This window comes from Cydia amplana, chromosome 10 (assembly GCF_948474715.1).
Source record: "Cydia amplana chromosome 10, ilCydAmpl1.1, whole genome shotgun sequence".
NCBI lineage: Eukaryota > Metazoa > Arthropoda > Insecta > Lepidoptera > Tortricidae > Cydia > Cydia amplana.
The window spans coordinates 8,769,670-8,785,387 of NC_086078.1; the positions used below are offsets into that span (position 1 = coordinate 8,769,670).

Genomic DNA, 15,718 nt, shown 5'->3' on the forward strand with positions numbered 1-15,718 from the left:
TAACTACGCATGCTTATATCACCAGGTCAGGGCCACTACACCTGCCTATGTATGTAGCCTAGCCTGTCACCATCTATCTTATTAAAAAACGTGAGCAAGTCACATGGCACTAACATATGTATTGGGAGCTAACGAATGGAATATGTATCTGGGCTCAAACGGATTCTATTTCCATAGTGATTTCAGGGTCTGCGGGATGACATCTGTAATGAATGTGTGTAGGTTTAGTTACTATTATATATATAGTCTGTGTGGAGTTTTGAATTTAGCTAAATAGGGTTATCTTGGGTTATTCAGGAAACAAGCCTTACCTACTTAAACTAGTAAAATTGTTGGCCACATAACTATACTAATCAATCATAAAACTATAAGCAGCCAATTAATTAATGTATCTCATTATTACCCTATTATGATTCTGTTGTTACATAATGGAATGTGTGTTACACGAACAATTGTTATACAAGACCCATTTCCTAAGCAAAGCTTTTTGCGTTCCTCGAGATCGGAAATTAAGCGCATTCAAAGAGATTTCAGAGTTGAAGCAGACATTTAGTGACGCGAGGAACGAGAGCATTGTGCAAATAAGAGACGGGCAGGTAATACTTGCTCGAAATGAAGTACTCCAGACGTGTTCTACAACCCCTACGTTTTAAATCTCGCCATTCAAAATAAATATACAATACTAAACTAATATACCTTAATTAATATTATAGCATAGTCCCAGAATAAGCTCAGTAAGGTTTGTGGTATGGGTACTAGACGGCGATATACTATATTAGTTATACAGGGTGCTTCCTGTAACAGGAGCAATAAATTAAACTGTAGGCTGTACTCCTCAAACTGACCAACATTTGTTCAGCAACTTTTGAAAATAACTCATGTTTTGATTTTTATTACACTTTTAAGTTTATTCTAAGACGCAATGTATTGCAAATTTTGTTATGTTTAAAGCGTGACAAGGAACGTCAAACACACTGATGTCAGCGTACATTGAAGGCAATATTTATTTTGTATGAAAAAGAGGAAGTCTAAAGGGTCCATAATTTTTAAAAGTTGCTAAACAAATGTTGGTCAGTTTGAGGAGTACAGCCTTTAGTTTAATTTATTGCTCCTGTTACAGGAAACATCCTGTATATAAATCAATACATAGAAATCATTCATAACTCAGGAATAAATATTTGTGATAGACTTTGTGTCTATCACAAATATTTATTCCTGAGTTATGAATGATTTCTATGTATAAATGCCCTTCCCTGAATTCGAATCCGGGACCGCTTCGTAGGTCGTCACTACCGACTAGGCTAGAAGGCAGTCAAAACAGTGATTTGACGTCAAACGGAGCTGGAATAGATTGAATGGAGCACTGGAGCACATTTACTGCTGGAACCACCTGGAACTGTCCTGCAAGCCGTACATGCCATGCACGGCTAAACCAACCTGTTTTGGCCTGTCACGAAAACTCTGGTGTCATAAACAGACTGAGGAAAGGGACAGTTCACGGATGCTGCAAATGACGCTGGCGAGACTCGTCTCTACGATTGCGGCGAAGAGGCTTAAGCCATAGAACATACCTACTTAGGTATTATGGCTGCCCTCTGCACTCTTTCCCAGGCCCTCAGGAAGATCTGACGCAATTTCTTGGGTCGGGGCCCTGAATGTAGATTATTGTAGATTATAAATCTATAATTTAGCTATTTAACTATGTAAATATTTTTCAAAATATTTAAGTAATAAATAGGTACCTTCGCCAGAATAAGACAGGTAAAAAATACTTAAAACGCGGAAAAAGGGCCTGACGTAAATTAATACATTTGTATTCCTGAGAGCCACAGAAGTAAGTAACCCAATTATCAGAGGGCCTGAATCAGAATCAAACGCACCGGCTAATTTCAGAACAACTGGAAAATGTGTCACAATTTTCACAAAGTTACAAGATTGTAGTAGTCTATTAAACCAGCGCTATTTTTTTTAACAAGCTTTTATTAGGTCGACCTGTATTCTGTATGTAACTATGTAATGGAATTTAAGGTAACTAATTTAACCATCTTCCAAGGATCGTAGCGTCATGAAAATTGGCAGCTGTATGTAGTTCTGATGACAATACAATAATATGGTACCGTCGAACTGATCTGATGATGGAGACAGGAGGTGGCCATAGGAACTCTGTGATGAAACGACGCAACCTAATTGTGTTAGGGGTTTTTAGAATTGTCTCGATGAGTATTAGTTGTCTGTCGTAAGAAAAGTGTTCAGCGATAAAAGCTTGTACCAAAGATAAAATTTTTGCTAAAAACTTATTGAGCTTGATCATTGTCGATAGGCCTTTTGATTAATGTCATCGGTTTAGACTTGTAAAATTGTGCCTTGTTGACTTAGGTTTGGTTACTGACCGTGATGTGTAATATACGTGTATAACACTTTTCATTTTGATACTCCTAGCGCCATCTAGTGCAGTACTATGAAACTAACAAAAAAGCGTGTTACAGAGAAGCGTGTAGTTGTTGTGCACTATTATTCAACATTAGAACAATTACACTTTTGTATATGATTAATTAATTCATTGTGATTGACTTACCAAAGCGGGCCATTTGATTGTTTCATCCTTAACATTTTTAGGAGCCCACACTAAAGTTCTCTCCACTAAAAAAACACGAAACGTCCTTCGCGAATAAACGGCAACCCATTCACGTCGCTGCCAGTCTACTCCGTCATATTCCACTAACACCTGAAACAAAGAAAAAAAAACATATATTAGTTTATTTATTTCCTTTAATTAAAAATCCTAAAAGATGACAAGTCCATTATCAAGCTTTTAATGGGGCCTGTAGCGCCACCTAGTGTTGAGTAGCAGAACTACATGCATTTGTACTGGGCTCGAATTGTAAGACTCCTCGCGCGCTAGATTTTGCTGCCGTTGAGCCGCTAGATGGCGGCACCAAACTTTATGCCAATGTCGCAAAACCCCGCCCAATGCCCGATTGCAAGTACACGAGTAGTCGTGCGAGCGAAATAGGAGACATCTAAAAGAGATACCAATAATAACAAACAACATCTAGTTAGATTATGAAAATAAGCAATAAATCTAGTTAAAATTGTCAATTTTCTTGCTGTTATTTTGTGTCAAGCAAATAAATATTTGGTAGTTCTAACTACCTATGTAGTTACTTGCTCATAATAAATACCGTCATATAATGTTAGGTTAGATATTTGTATGTAATAAGTATACCTATATAGATTAATCGATGGAGCATAAATTCTCACGCTCATGCCTACTTACGCAATTGTTGAGGTTTTAACACATACCTATTACCTACTTATTATCTCGGTAACTACTTATAGAATATCGGTGCTACCTTGTTTCTCTTTACTCTATTTTAAGACAATTTTTAAGTGCCACTTGGTAACATTTAGCTACTATTCTTATAAATATGTAAATACAAACAGCTCGTAGCGTAGGTCGTAAGTTTCATTGTCGTACAAATCGCAAAGTTAAAAATACATACAAGGTACGTTATATATGATGATTAAAATAAAGTAAGTACTCGTATCGTAAAGTTCTACCTGTGTGTATAGATATTACATTAGTTGGTCACGCATTAAACATTTTCACCCTTATCTTGTGCCTCCCTGGAAGTTTTATGCCAAAAACGAGGGATTGACCAAATGAAACATCGACATGATACCTACTTAAATAGTATTGTCACGTAGATACCTTAATTTTATAGGTTAATTTATAATTAGTTGTACTATTAGCATATATTGCCTACAATGTTACGCCATACGCTTAAATAAAATAGGTTTATTTATTATCTATGTCCAGTTACATTTCGTCAAGCACTCGTTTTTGCCAAGAGAAAATTTAAATCTACTAGATTTAAATTTTCTCTTGCCAGTGCCATCACTACATAATTTATGCCTAGGCAGCTATAACTCGTATTTATGCATCGCTAGAATTGCCAGATTTAGCCAAGGGATATAAAAACACACAGAACTTGCAAAAACTCAGTATTGTCGCGATCTCATAAATCCTATATTGTTTTAATATTTAGAAAAGTAAATAATTACCTAAAACAGACCACCAAGACGAGTGACTGGTAAAAACTAAGTTATTACTTTTTTATATTGACATTATGTTCCACGAAACTATTTGGATGATATAAATTAGGAACAAGCATAGTAAATTACACACACATACAAATGGAATGAATGGACATTGCATTCATAACGTATTCATATTTCATACAAACGGTATACGATTATTCATTGCCATTTATATCTATTACAATTCTTATTATTAATTTCAAAATTCATATTTTACTAGCGACCCGCCCCGGCTTCGCACGGGTTAACATATTATACATAAACCTTCCTCTTTAATCACTATCTATTAAAACACCCCCATCAAAATCCGTTGCGTAGGTATTAGTGTTAAAGATCTACGCATACATATATAGGGACCGACAGACAGCGGGAAGCGACTTTGTTTTATACTATGTAGTGACACCACTACCTACTTAGTAGAGTTATTAGGTACAGGTACCACGTATTTAGAAATATTGTCGAGAAATTAACAGGCTAGACTATTACATATATAGGGACCGACAGACAGCGGGAAGCGACTTTGTTTTATACTATGTAGTGATTGGTACACCACTACCTACTTAGTAGAGTTATTAGGTACAGGTACCACGTATTTAGAAATACTGTCGAGAAATTAACAGGCTAGACTATTATATAGGGACCGACAGACAGCGGGAAGCGACTTTGTTTTATACTATGTAGTGATTGGTACACCACTACCTACTTAGTAGAGTTATTAGGTACAGGTACCACGTAATTAGAAATATTATATAGGGACTGGCAGACAGCAGGAAGTGACTTTGTTTTATACTATGTAGTGATTGGTACACCACTACCTACTTAGTAGAGTTATTAGGTACAGGTACCGCGTATTTAGAAATATTGTCGAGAAATTAACAGGCTAGACGCAAAGCAAATAAATAAAATTACAGCGAGAACGAGAGAGCAGGGACTGCAGGGAGGAAGCGCGAAGGTTTTGTATTATCCTCCTTCACATGTCAGCATTGCACCTCCCTGTTTACTTTTCATGTGATGTAATAAAAAGTCCTTTGGGTCCGGGTGAAGTCGTTATAAAGTTAGAAGTTCAAATAACACACTGTGTAATGAAGTTACATGTTTCCACTTTGGACCTAAATCACAGCCTAAACCAATTCAAACATATCTCGTACTGTACCTACTCATAATACTTCGAACACAGATAACTAGGTCAAGATTAGGTTGATAGATTCACAGAATAGATTGCTGGCATGTTAACAATTAATAACCCAAGAAAGGCTTGGTCCATAAAATAGCCCATTTTATGGTATAAGCCACATAGTCTCTGCTATCCGTAGCCATGAATGCCATGATTCGTCAGTTTCAAAAATAGAATGACAACTGCAGTCGTCGGTTAGTAAACAAATGCAGAGCGCGTGCGAGTCCCACGCTAGTTACTGGTCCACAAAACTATCCGTGACACCGATCAAGCGTAAACAAACTCTGTGCCAACGGGATAAGGGCGTTCCCGGGTCACGAATAAGTTGGTAGACGACTTTTGCTACTCTAATCCAAAAGGCGTATAGAAGACTCATGCTCCAATGGCTTTTACGCTCTTTCCGTAAGGGAAGAGGTCAGCTGGGATCCGTATGCAACTAGGCGATGCACCTGCAAGGGAATAATTCAGCATCCATCGCGGAATCTAAATAGTTGATGCGTTCTCAACATGCGTTCACGGGTTCCTTTAGCTTAAGGTCTTTGGGTTATGTAACAACGTAACAAACGAATCTGCAAATCAAATTCATAAATTGTATATCCTATTGTAACTTTATACTCTGAAGCAGGTTGTTCAAGAAAATCCCTGAATTTCCTTGCTAAGATGGCATTACTTCCTTTGGTGAATACAAAAAGGGCAGAAACAAGATATATGTACCTATAAGTCTCAATTAAAGTTAAAATTTTCTTGTTGAACCACCTACCTTGGTAGGAAATAGGTACAATGTTTCATTACATCTTACATCACATATCTACCAATGTATGTGCCATTGTACTTATGTGCTATTGTTGCCTTAAAGGTAAGTGGTAGTAAACCGGTAGGAATCGATATATGGATACTTGGTACCTGTGATACCGGTCAAGTCTATACTTATAGTGGCAGGTAATTGCTATAGAATGTTCGATTTCGATTTAGCGGCCTTACGTAACATATCAACACTATAGCTATACGTCTAGTCGTCAATAGCCTTGCCAAGTTGCCACCCATGTACCTACTCAGTATACGCGTACTAGAACGGAAAGGTACAATACAATATCTGCCTAATGTACACAACGTTAAGTATGCAAATAGAGTTCTAATAGCGATAACGTAATGCACCCTCATTACTACATTACCTACATACTCATATTTAAGAAGACAATGGAGAGATCTATTGTAGAGATTGTAGCCGTTAATTTTACACAATAGCTTGAATGATTGGTCTGCTTCTGCTAGAATTTATTTGTCAATTTATTCAAATAACCTCGATTCCACATAAATTAGAAATAGAAGAATAAAAATTAACAGCACCTACAGCATTTACTTACCGCCTTTTCGCTAGAGATTTTGCCTCTCGGTAAGTGTACGCGCTTTTCGGAAAACGGTTCAAAACGTGCCGTTATTAGTTTTCGTGAAATCATCAATCTTAAAAACAATATTAACGTTTCAGTTTTAAGCTGTCAATCTAGTCCCCCCTGCTGCCAGGAAGGTCGAGTCGAACTCGAAACGTCTAGGTTCACAGTAGACAGATTAAATGTGGTACCTATACGTACCTAACCTAGTCCTTAATACCATTGATTTGTCTATGCAGTCAATTAAGAATGTCAGAGTCAGGGTTAAGGTCTCTTTACACTAGATTTATTATCGATAGTTCGTGTTATAGAATCTGTGCGGAAAGAGAAGAGTCGTGGAATGTATGGGGCCCAATACAATCCACGACTCTTCTCTTTCCGCACAGATTCTATCAGTGTTTAATTTGGAAATGCCGCCAGCATCCTTGGGACAATGCTTCAAGGGCCTATTTTAGATTTATGTAAGCTAGTAACTAATTTAGTTTAGTAGTAACACTGTATATATCTTTTATTATGTAAATAAATGCTAAATGTTTAATTAAATTGTATCTTAAAATGCTTTATTTATATTATTTTATATCAATGATACGTACGACCTAATAATAACTCCAGTTAGTACTGTACCATCGAATAACGAAAGATACATATTTATAGATGCGAGCCTGAAAACATATGCGATCCTGAGCTCCGTTAGTGTGTGCTACGTCAAATGACAGCCCGATTAACTACTTTACCCTCTTGTTTGTACCAATTTTATACAGACAATACCACTACAGAATCTACTTTTCTATCTATACAGTACCACAGAATAAATAATAGTACCGTAAAATGGGGTGAGTAGGGTCAAAACTGAAATTCAAACCTCGATAACATTTTATTTTTACATATGAAAACTGAATGGTGTTACATAATAAGTGTTCCGGACGTTTGTACTTTAGTTTTTATTTTATTTTGGGTAGTTCCATTTCATAACTTTGACGATAAAGAAGAAAACCCACCTCACCCCGTAGTGCCTCGTATTTGGGGTGAGAGGGGTTTTCATACAAAGGTGATTTTGGAAGATTGTTGGATCGATTTTTTTTATTATGCGTATTACTATAGCTCCATTTTAAATTGGAATACATTATTTTTGTAGCAGTAGCCTTAAAATCGCTTCTCACCCCCCTCTCAAACCTTCTCTCCCCATTCATAACCCACCTCCCCCCGCGAAACCTACTCACCCCGTTTTACGGTACTAGGTACAGAATAGGGCTTCCAAATACCGGACTTCTCACAATACCAAAACTGTCTTCAACAGTACCGGGATCCCGGGATCCCGGTATTGGATATGAATCGCTTAAAATATATAGTTTTATTAAAAAGGGGAATTAGAAAGGCTCACTGGAATACCAGATATGTCCTAAAAGCTATTACAACAATAATCAATCAATGCCGCCATCTGCAATAATTTTATTTCACACTCCAGGTTGGCAATAATTTTATCCAATTTGTTGACTTCACCTCACCAGTCACATTTGTAGTCCAACTTAACCAACCAGACAACATTTTTTCAAATTTCCGTCAAAATTGGTTTGCCATTATTACAGTTATCCTTGCTCTTTTGTTTTATTTTTTGATAAAATTATAAGAACTAATTATGTTAATGTTTAATGTCACTATCATCATATTCATCATTCATCACTCACATAACCTCAGGATTCATCCACCACCAACCACCAAATATTTATCTGACGCATTAGGCAACGATCTTCTTAATGAAATAAAATGCGGGCTAGAGACCAGTTAGAGTTAGACCAAGTAAAGTCTGCAACGATTTTGATAGCATACGCAGTATGCAGTGCAAGTGTTATTTGTACGTCATAATTTCATAGAAGTTTGACGTTTAATATAACACTTGCACTGCGCGTGCTATCAAAATCGTTCCAGACTTTTCTTGGTCTAACTCTAGATGCGTCTGACGTTTAGTAAGCTTTTTGATACAGCCGAATATAATGGATTTAAAGGGTTTATACTGCGCATTTCCCTCATTTTTTAATATACCGGGATCCCGGTATTGCCTTTAAAAATACCGGATCCCGGGATCCCGAAATACCGGGATCCCGGTATTGGAAGCCCTAGCACGGAAGACTCACTCTCTAACAAAACGCGTCTGTTACGATCAGCACAGATATGGCCGCTAGGTGGCTACAGCGCTACGCGCGGCTTATGGCTAGCCACCAAAATTGGTGTGGAACGGATGTACTTTTAGCTACCTGTAACAAAGCGACGAAATCGCGGAGTGAGTCACGCCTGACAGTACTTACTACTAGTATACCGATGTGGGTACTTACTGAACTAACATGATTAGGACAAATTGGGCAATCGAATTTTAGGGATATAAAACAAAGATTAACAAATCGCTGGCGTTGATCCTTCGCAACGGTGACGCAGATGTATGCATCGAGTACATATATATATCCTAAGTTAGATGATGATGATATTATGATGAATACTGTATTGTGATTATTGTGAAGTTAAAAGAGCGCTTTTATCAGAGACCGCTATCGCCCATTGCTATGTGGTTGCGATATCGTATGTTTGCAAAAGAGCTGCATAAACTTCATATCTCGTTTCCCTGCGGATTGTGGGTTACTTACACATATTACACATGTTTACAAGTGTTTTTATCTGACTAACAGTATGAGAAAATTTGTAAGTAGGTATGTGTAGTATTTGTATCAATAACGCCAATAACGGGGTACTTACCATTCAAAAAAAATATTACTTATATATTATTTTTTTATTCTTGGTCAGTTATAAACTGCATCGTTTCACATTTTCAGCAATCAATCATAATATTACATCAGAAACTGCTCGCCGTACTGTAAAACTTATGTACGCTACGAGTACATATATGAATAAAAATTTCTAATGGCATTAACGAAATCAGACGTATCGTATCGTACTGTTCTCGCGCTGTGCTGTGCGCGGTGTTTTGCAACCGATCGCGCGACAGGTCTGCGCCCATTCGTTGACCCATTGAACCTCCCGCCGAGCATCGCCCGCCTGTGCCTGAACCGGATTCGGGAACCCGGCCGGCCGCCCAACTCGCGTTGCCTACTGGACAATGTAGGTACTAAAGAATGAACACGTCTGAAGCATCGATCTTTATAATAACTTTTTCACTTTTTAAGACAAAACGTAAGACCAACTTGTGTGTACTGAGGAGTTAATCCTTCTAGAGTCCTATGAACACAGCTCAACTCAACTCACAATTCCGAATAGGACACCATAAAATAAATCATAATCAACAAAAACTTACTCCTTTCCGATTCAGACTCCTTCCCATTAATTTTATCGTGTGATTTGAAATTAGGCAGGTCAAACGTCAAACATTACGAGTAATATACATAGTGTTCTCTAAGCTTGTAAAAAAAACACATCGAAAAAATTGTATAAAATTTCAACCTTAAATTTGAACACAAATACTGTAACCGGCTGATTTTTATATGATAAGTCTGTTTAGAGAACCTATAATACGTCTTTTATGACGATGCAGATTGCAGACGATCCGAAGCCAAATAGGTACTTATGGTGGAATCGGTAACCGTAACCCGCATCAGGCTGTTCAACGCGTACTTTTAACATTTCTGTCTACTTTCATTGAACAAATAAACATCAAAAAATAAAAACTACGAACATAACTTACATAACAGTGAATTACAGGCTGGCAGCTAAACATTTTTTACCGGCGCAAGTGCGCATACCATAAGTATAAGTATTTACTTTCACTTGAATTCTCGAGCAACATAAAAAATAATGGCATAATGATAGCTCCTCCGCAAAACCAACAATAACCGGAATTTTAAGACCATCGTTTAAATTTAACTGGTTTTAAAATTTACCAACTAAGTAGTTATGATTTACTTTTAAAAAGTCGGCTGGTAGGCAATCTCATGGTAGTCATGTTTGTAATTTGCTTTTAACCCCTGATTGTGATGTGATAATTCGTTCACGTATCGTTGAATAATTGATCCGGTTTACACTCTCGATTCTCGAGCGTTTTTTAGCGTAACACATCGTTTTATAAAGTTGTTCAAAATATACATTGTTTTAGGTGCACATTCTATTTTAAATATTATTCTCATTTAAGTTAAAATTATTTGAAGCCAATTTAGGTTTGTCAAACATTGTGTTGACTCTTCCCATATAGAGTCCCCCTTTGGCCTGCAGCTGTAGGGTGCGGGTGCGGAAAATGGCATCGTTAATGATTAACATGCCCGTTACATACCGTAACGTGGCCGGTGCGTATTCACGCGGGACATTTGTATATGGAACACGTGTTTAAGCGAGGGAATACTGTTATTCGCGCTAGAATACAGAATATTTTTGCCATCAAGTGTATCGGAGCGAAGAAGGTGCTCACAAATATCAGAGCATTCATGACTCTATTAGAATTCTAAATCTTTAATAAAAATTTTACCTGCCTACTTGATTATGTATTATATTTAGCCAATAGGATGTATTGATATGTAGAGGGGTTACGAGTATGATTTCTTAAATAATACTTCGCTAAATCAAATCAGTAGTAGGTAAGTAGTAGGCGTGCATGTGTCATACAGACGCGAATGAGTACATAAGCAAAACCTCGTATGAACAAGACCATAACAAACGTGGGAAACTTTTCAAAACAATATTTACTAGCTTAAGAACGATAACCGACCTTGAGCAATTAAGATACCTGCTTACCAACCTAATTAAAAAGGTACAAAAACATGCTTTAAGGATGAAGTGGGTGGTCTTGCGGTTGACTTTTTATTATCAGTCGTGTGGCAGGTACTTACTTGTTATTGAATCAGGAAAAATCAATAACATTGCGTACTTTTTCTATATTATAACTTATTCTGCATTAAATAGAAAACAAGCAACTAACGATAGCTAAAGTGGTCCTGACGAGACTTTGGAAACTTTGAAACCCTGATTTAAGTGAAAAACAGTCGCAGTAACCTGATGGCGGCTAACAGAAAATTTTGATTACCACCAATAGGCATTTACAGCATTTATCAACCTTCAATGTGGCAAAAGATTGAAATTTGATTGAAACACAAAAACATGTTTTGAAAGTTGAAACTCGTTGGCAATAACATAACGTATATGACGTACTTACGTCGTTACGTCTGATTGACAATCGCGATTTCGCGGGGACGTCTGAGAAATGTGAATACGCATACGAGTATGAATGACCGGATATTTTGCTCATTATTGAATCGCATTGTACTGGAATAGAACGGATCATGAAATTTAAGAAAATTCCGGTCAAGTGCAGCCGGAATTCCGCATGGAACGAACAGAATACATATACTCAGCAGCAGAAGTAGCTAAGCAGGTGAGGTGTTCAAAACGACCTTTTCAAGTTTCACGCTCTTGTTCCCTAAACAATAAAGATGTATTCAATTCATTTTGAACTCCTCGCCCGCTCTGCAACTTCAGCTGCTGAGTATACCTATCTACTTATGCTGTATAAGGTAAAATGTTTCATAAAGTATAATTGATAAAAAGGTAATTTAAAAAAACTTACTAGTGTTTGATATAGGCCTTTGGGCGTTGCGCGCGTGATGGTCTCATATCCAAAATTAAAGTATATAATTACCTATGTTGGTAGATAGGTATTTAACAACAACCTAAATACGTAAACAAAATCCGAAGCATTCTGGCAACAGTCATAAACCGTATTCGTTATAGCACGAAAGCAAATAGAATGACCTTGCTGGCACTGACCGACCTTCAGCGATCCATATTCAATGAGACCGAGCCACCAAGACTTTGTAAAGCAATAACACGATTGCGATAACATGATTTATCAAAACAAACACGCTCTTTTACCATTTCAAATCTTTTTTTTTGTACATAACATAAGTTGACTCTTTCTTTTTACTGAGGCGCCCCCGGATCCGCTCGCATGGGCTTTGGTTTCTGTCACTATCAATATAAAACAAGGTAGGTACCTATTTCAAAACGAACGTGATTAGTAAATTTTCCCATGGAAAGGAACAAACAGTTAGTCTTATTCAAATTTATTATATATATTGTATCGATTAACTACGTAGTTAGTTACACCACCCTCGATAAGTAGATACACAGGGCTCGGGATTTATAGGCGCATAATTATGCATTTAAACAATGTACTCTACTACTACTAACACCAAAAATTATGGTCAACGTTGGAGGTTTCCTCAAGGCACTCAAAACTCCTCCAAGTATTTCGAATGGTAAAATGTCACAATGTTGGAAAATGCATCAGGGGCCCGTTTCTCAAAAGCTTGTCACTTGTAATACAAGCAGATGACACTTTTTGACAGCTTTTGTTCGAAAGGGACTTCCACTTGTATTACGAGTTACAAGCTTTTGAGAAACGGACCCCAGGTCCCTAAATGGGCCTGTATTGCCTGTAGGTACAGTCAGCAGCAGAAGTTGCTAAGCGGGCGAGGTGTTCAAAATTACCTTGACGCGCTCTTATTCTCTTAACAACTAGTAGTTCGCCTCAAACTGAGAACTCGCGGTTCGCCAAAAAGTTAGATCATATTCATCTAGTCAGCAAAGAATCGAAAACCGCTTGCGATTTATTGCAAGGTCAATGGAGCCCTTAACTGATAGATTTAAGTCACCATAGATTTTAAAATAGACAGTAATTAAGTATCTGTGGTAGGTAAGCCGTAATCTTTTTTGTCAAATGTCAAATGCCTACCCAATTACCCATATGATGATATTTATTTTATTTTGTTTTTATTATAAATCTAGCCAATTATTTGAATATTGTAAATTAAAAAATCTATTCTAAATCTATTTTATATGTGTAAACCGAGCACTTTCATTTGATACCAAGATCGACCATACTTTCTTGCAAATAAGTTGACCAGAATAGCAAGACCCCCCACAAATAGCGTTTTGGCCTTCTAGGCCCTTCTAGCTCCATAACCCCTTGATCGAGCCTGCTCATAATTTAATGACTAAAATATAATGCCTTCATATACACGTTTGCCAAATTTTATTTAAATTAGACTAAATTTGTTTAAGTTATTGTGTATCAAACTATCCTCTGATAGTTCAGCTTAAAAACATCGAAATGCCGGAACGTGCCACTAGCCACTCTAGCCAGCCGTGTGTTCCAAGTTGAATGTAAGAACTTCACTTCGCTTCGCTCGCTCGTTCGATAAAGTCGTGTCAAGATCATTTTGAACACCTCACCCGCTTAGCAACTATTGCTGCTGACTGTATAACGAGTACAGTACGTACAGTACGCTACTTATCGTTACATATGATATTGAGAATATTGAGATTATACGAGATCGTTGTTATATCTACTCGTCTGTACTACGAGTACGAGACAACCATTTGAAGTGAACTCAGACGGATTAACTCGAGACGAGAGGACGCGGCGACTAAAAAGTAGACAGTACCAACGTTTTCCTCATTCGCCGATAGATAATAGATCGATGAAACGAAGGTTTCTTTTTATTGGGGAGGTGAATTAGTGATCTGAAGACGAGTACAGCGCATGACCATAGGGTCGCTGTAAAGATTGTTTGGTTAATCTTGGATCTAATGAAAACTCTAAAAAATTGCTAGGTAGAGCCTGAACTCATAGAATAGATACGGCATCCAAGTACCTACCTACTAATCATCCGCGAGATGCACTAGTAACTAGTTTAGAATACCATGGAACCATCAAGTAACTACTTATATATTTATGACTCAATTAAGCCGAAGATAATGTAGGCCGGAGGCATTTTACTACATGGGTCCTAATTGCAGGTGTCGGTACATATACGACATAGCATATTGAGCTGTCTGGCCTTCAGACTTCGACGATGACGACGATGGCCCAGGTAAGAATGACAATTATGCTCTTGGATATTAAATTAGTTTTTAATAAGATGTCTATTAAGTTTGTCACTATTTTATTGTATCGAATTCTGGTAGTTTATTTATAATCGAATGACAGCTGCCGATACCACCATGTTTTAACGATTTAACTCTTGAAATGTGGATTTATTAAAATCTAGTCCGTTAAAGGGTTAAACTGCTCTATAAAATCAACTGCCAAGATCGAACAGTTGGTTACTATTCGCCCCATACCTGCATAGCAAGATGTAAACTTACCAGAATATGTGTACGCAACAAAATTTTAAGATTTTGATTCTTGAGGATCAAAGGAGGAGGAGGAGGAGGAGGAGGAGGAATAAATATGAAGCGACAATATTAAAGTTGACTTTTACGATGTTCAAGGGGCGAAGCATTGTTAAAGTCCATTGGTTCGCAAAGATTGAAGAAGTATTCTTTGTGAAAAATAACAAAGAAAATGATATAATGTTTTGGTAGACCACATTACAAAGTCGAGATGCAAGGATTTCACGGGAGGCATTTCAATATTCACTATGGTTTCCTTATACCATGTACCTACATACTTTATTAGGTATGTATTATACATTCTAACTTCACGGCTCCCGGTAACAAAATAGACCGTCGGAAGACTATTATGCAAACCAGCTGTCCTGTACACTAGGAAGTTCTAGTAACAACGTTCACCCAACTTTTCTTCACATTTAAATTCCATTACTAGCTCCGGTTTCTGCGCAAGCCGAGGCGACGCTAGAAGCGCGCAGCTCTGAGCTAATAAAGCGGCCCTGGACTAAATATTCTTACAGCTTACTGTACTCTCACTACAATACCACCAGTATAAGTGCCGTCCCGATATCCGCAATAAATATGCATCTTGGGAGATCACCATTTATACTTGTTTGCTAGAAGCGGATGGTAAGTAGGAGGTCGGAATAACTGCGCTGATAAAGCCTCAGTCCTGAGGGATAAGGGGACGGAGTGGGCGGGGCACGTACTCTGGAGTTGGGCGTTATTAAAATGTACGGAATTTAGTTGTTTCAATAAAAAGCATGAGTTTAGTGTTGCCTGTTTTAAAGTGGAAAACCTTTAAATGTCCGCATGCTGAACCTTGAAAGCGGAGACGCACAGATAAACTGTTCCATATAACACTTTAAACTCTCGCGTTTTGTACACATAT

General features: G+C 37.5%; 1 protein-coding gene across 2 annotated transcripts in view; it reads right to left on the reverse strand.

Moving 5' to 3' along the window:
- The window catches only part of LOC134651302 (lysine-specific demethylase 3A-A-like), a 233,200-nt gene that overhangs the window by 165,577 nt on the left and 51,905 nt on the right, over positions 1-15,718 (reverse strand). For both annotated transcript variants that reach the window (XM_063506342.1, XM_063506341.1), the window contains exon 2: positions 2,576-2,725. In XM_063506342.1, coding sequence (XP_063362412.1) covers positions 2,576-2,725 — 150 coding nt within the window. The remainder of the gene's footprint in view (positions 1-2,575; positions 2,726-15,718) is intronic.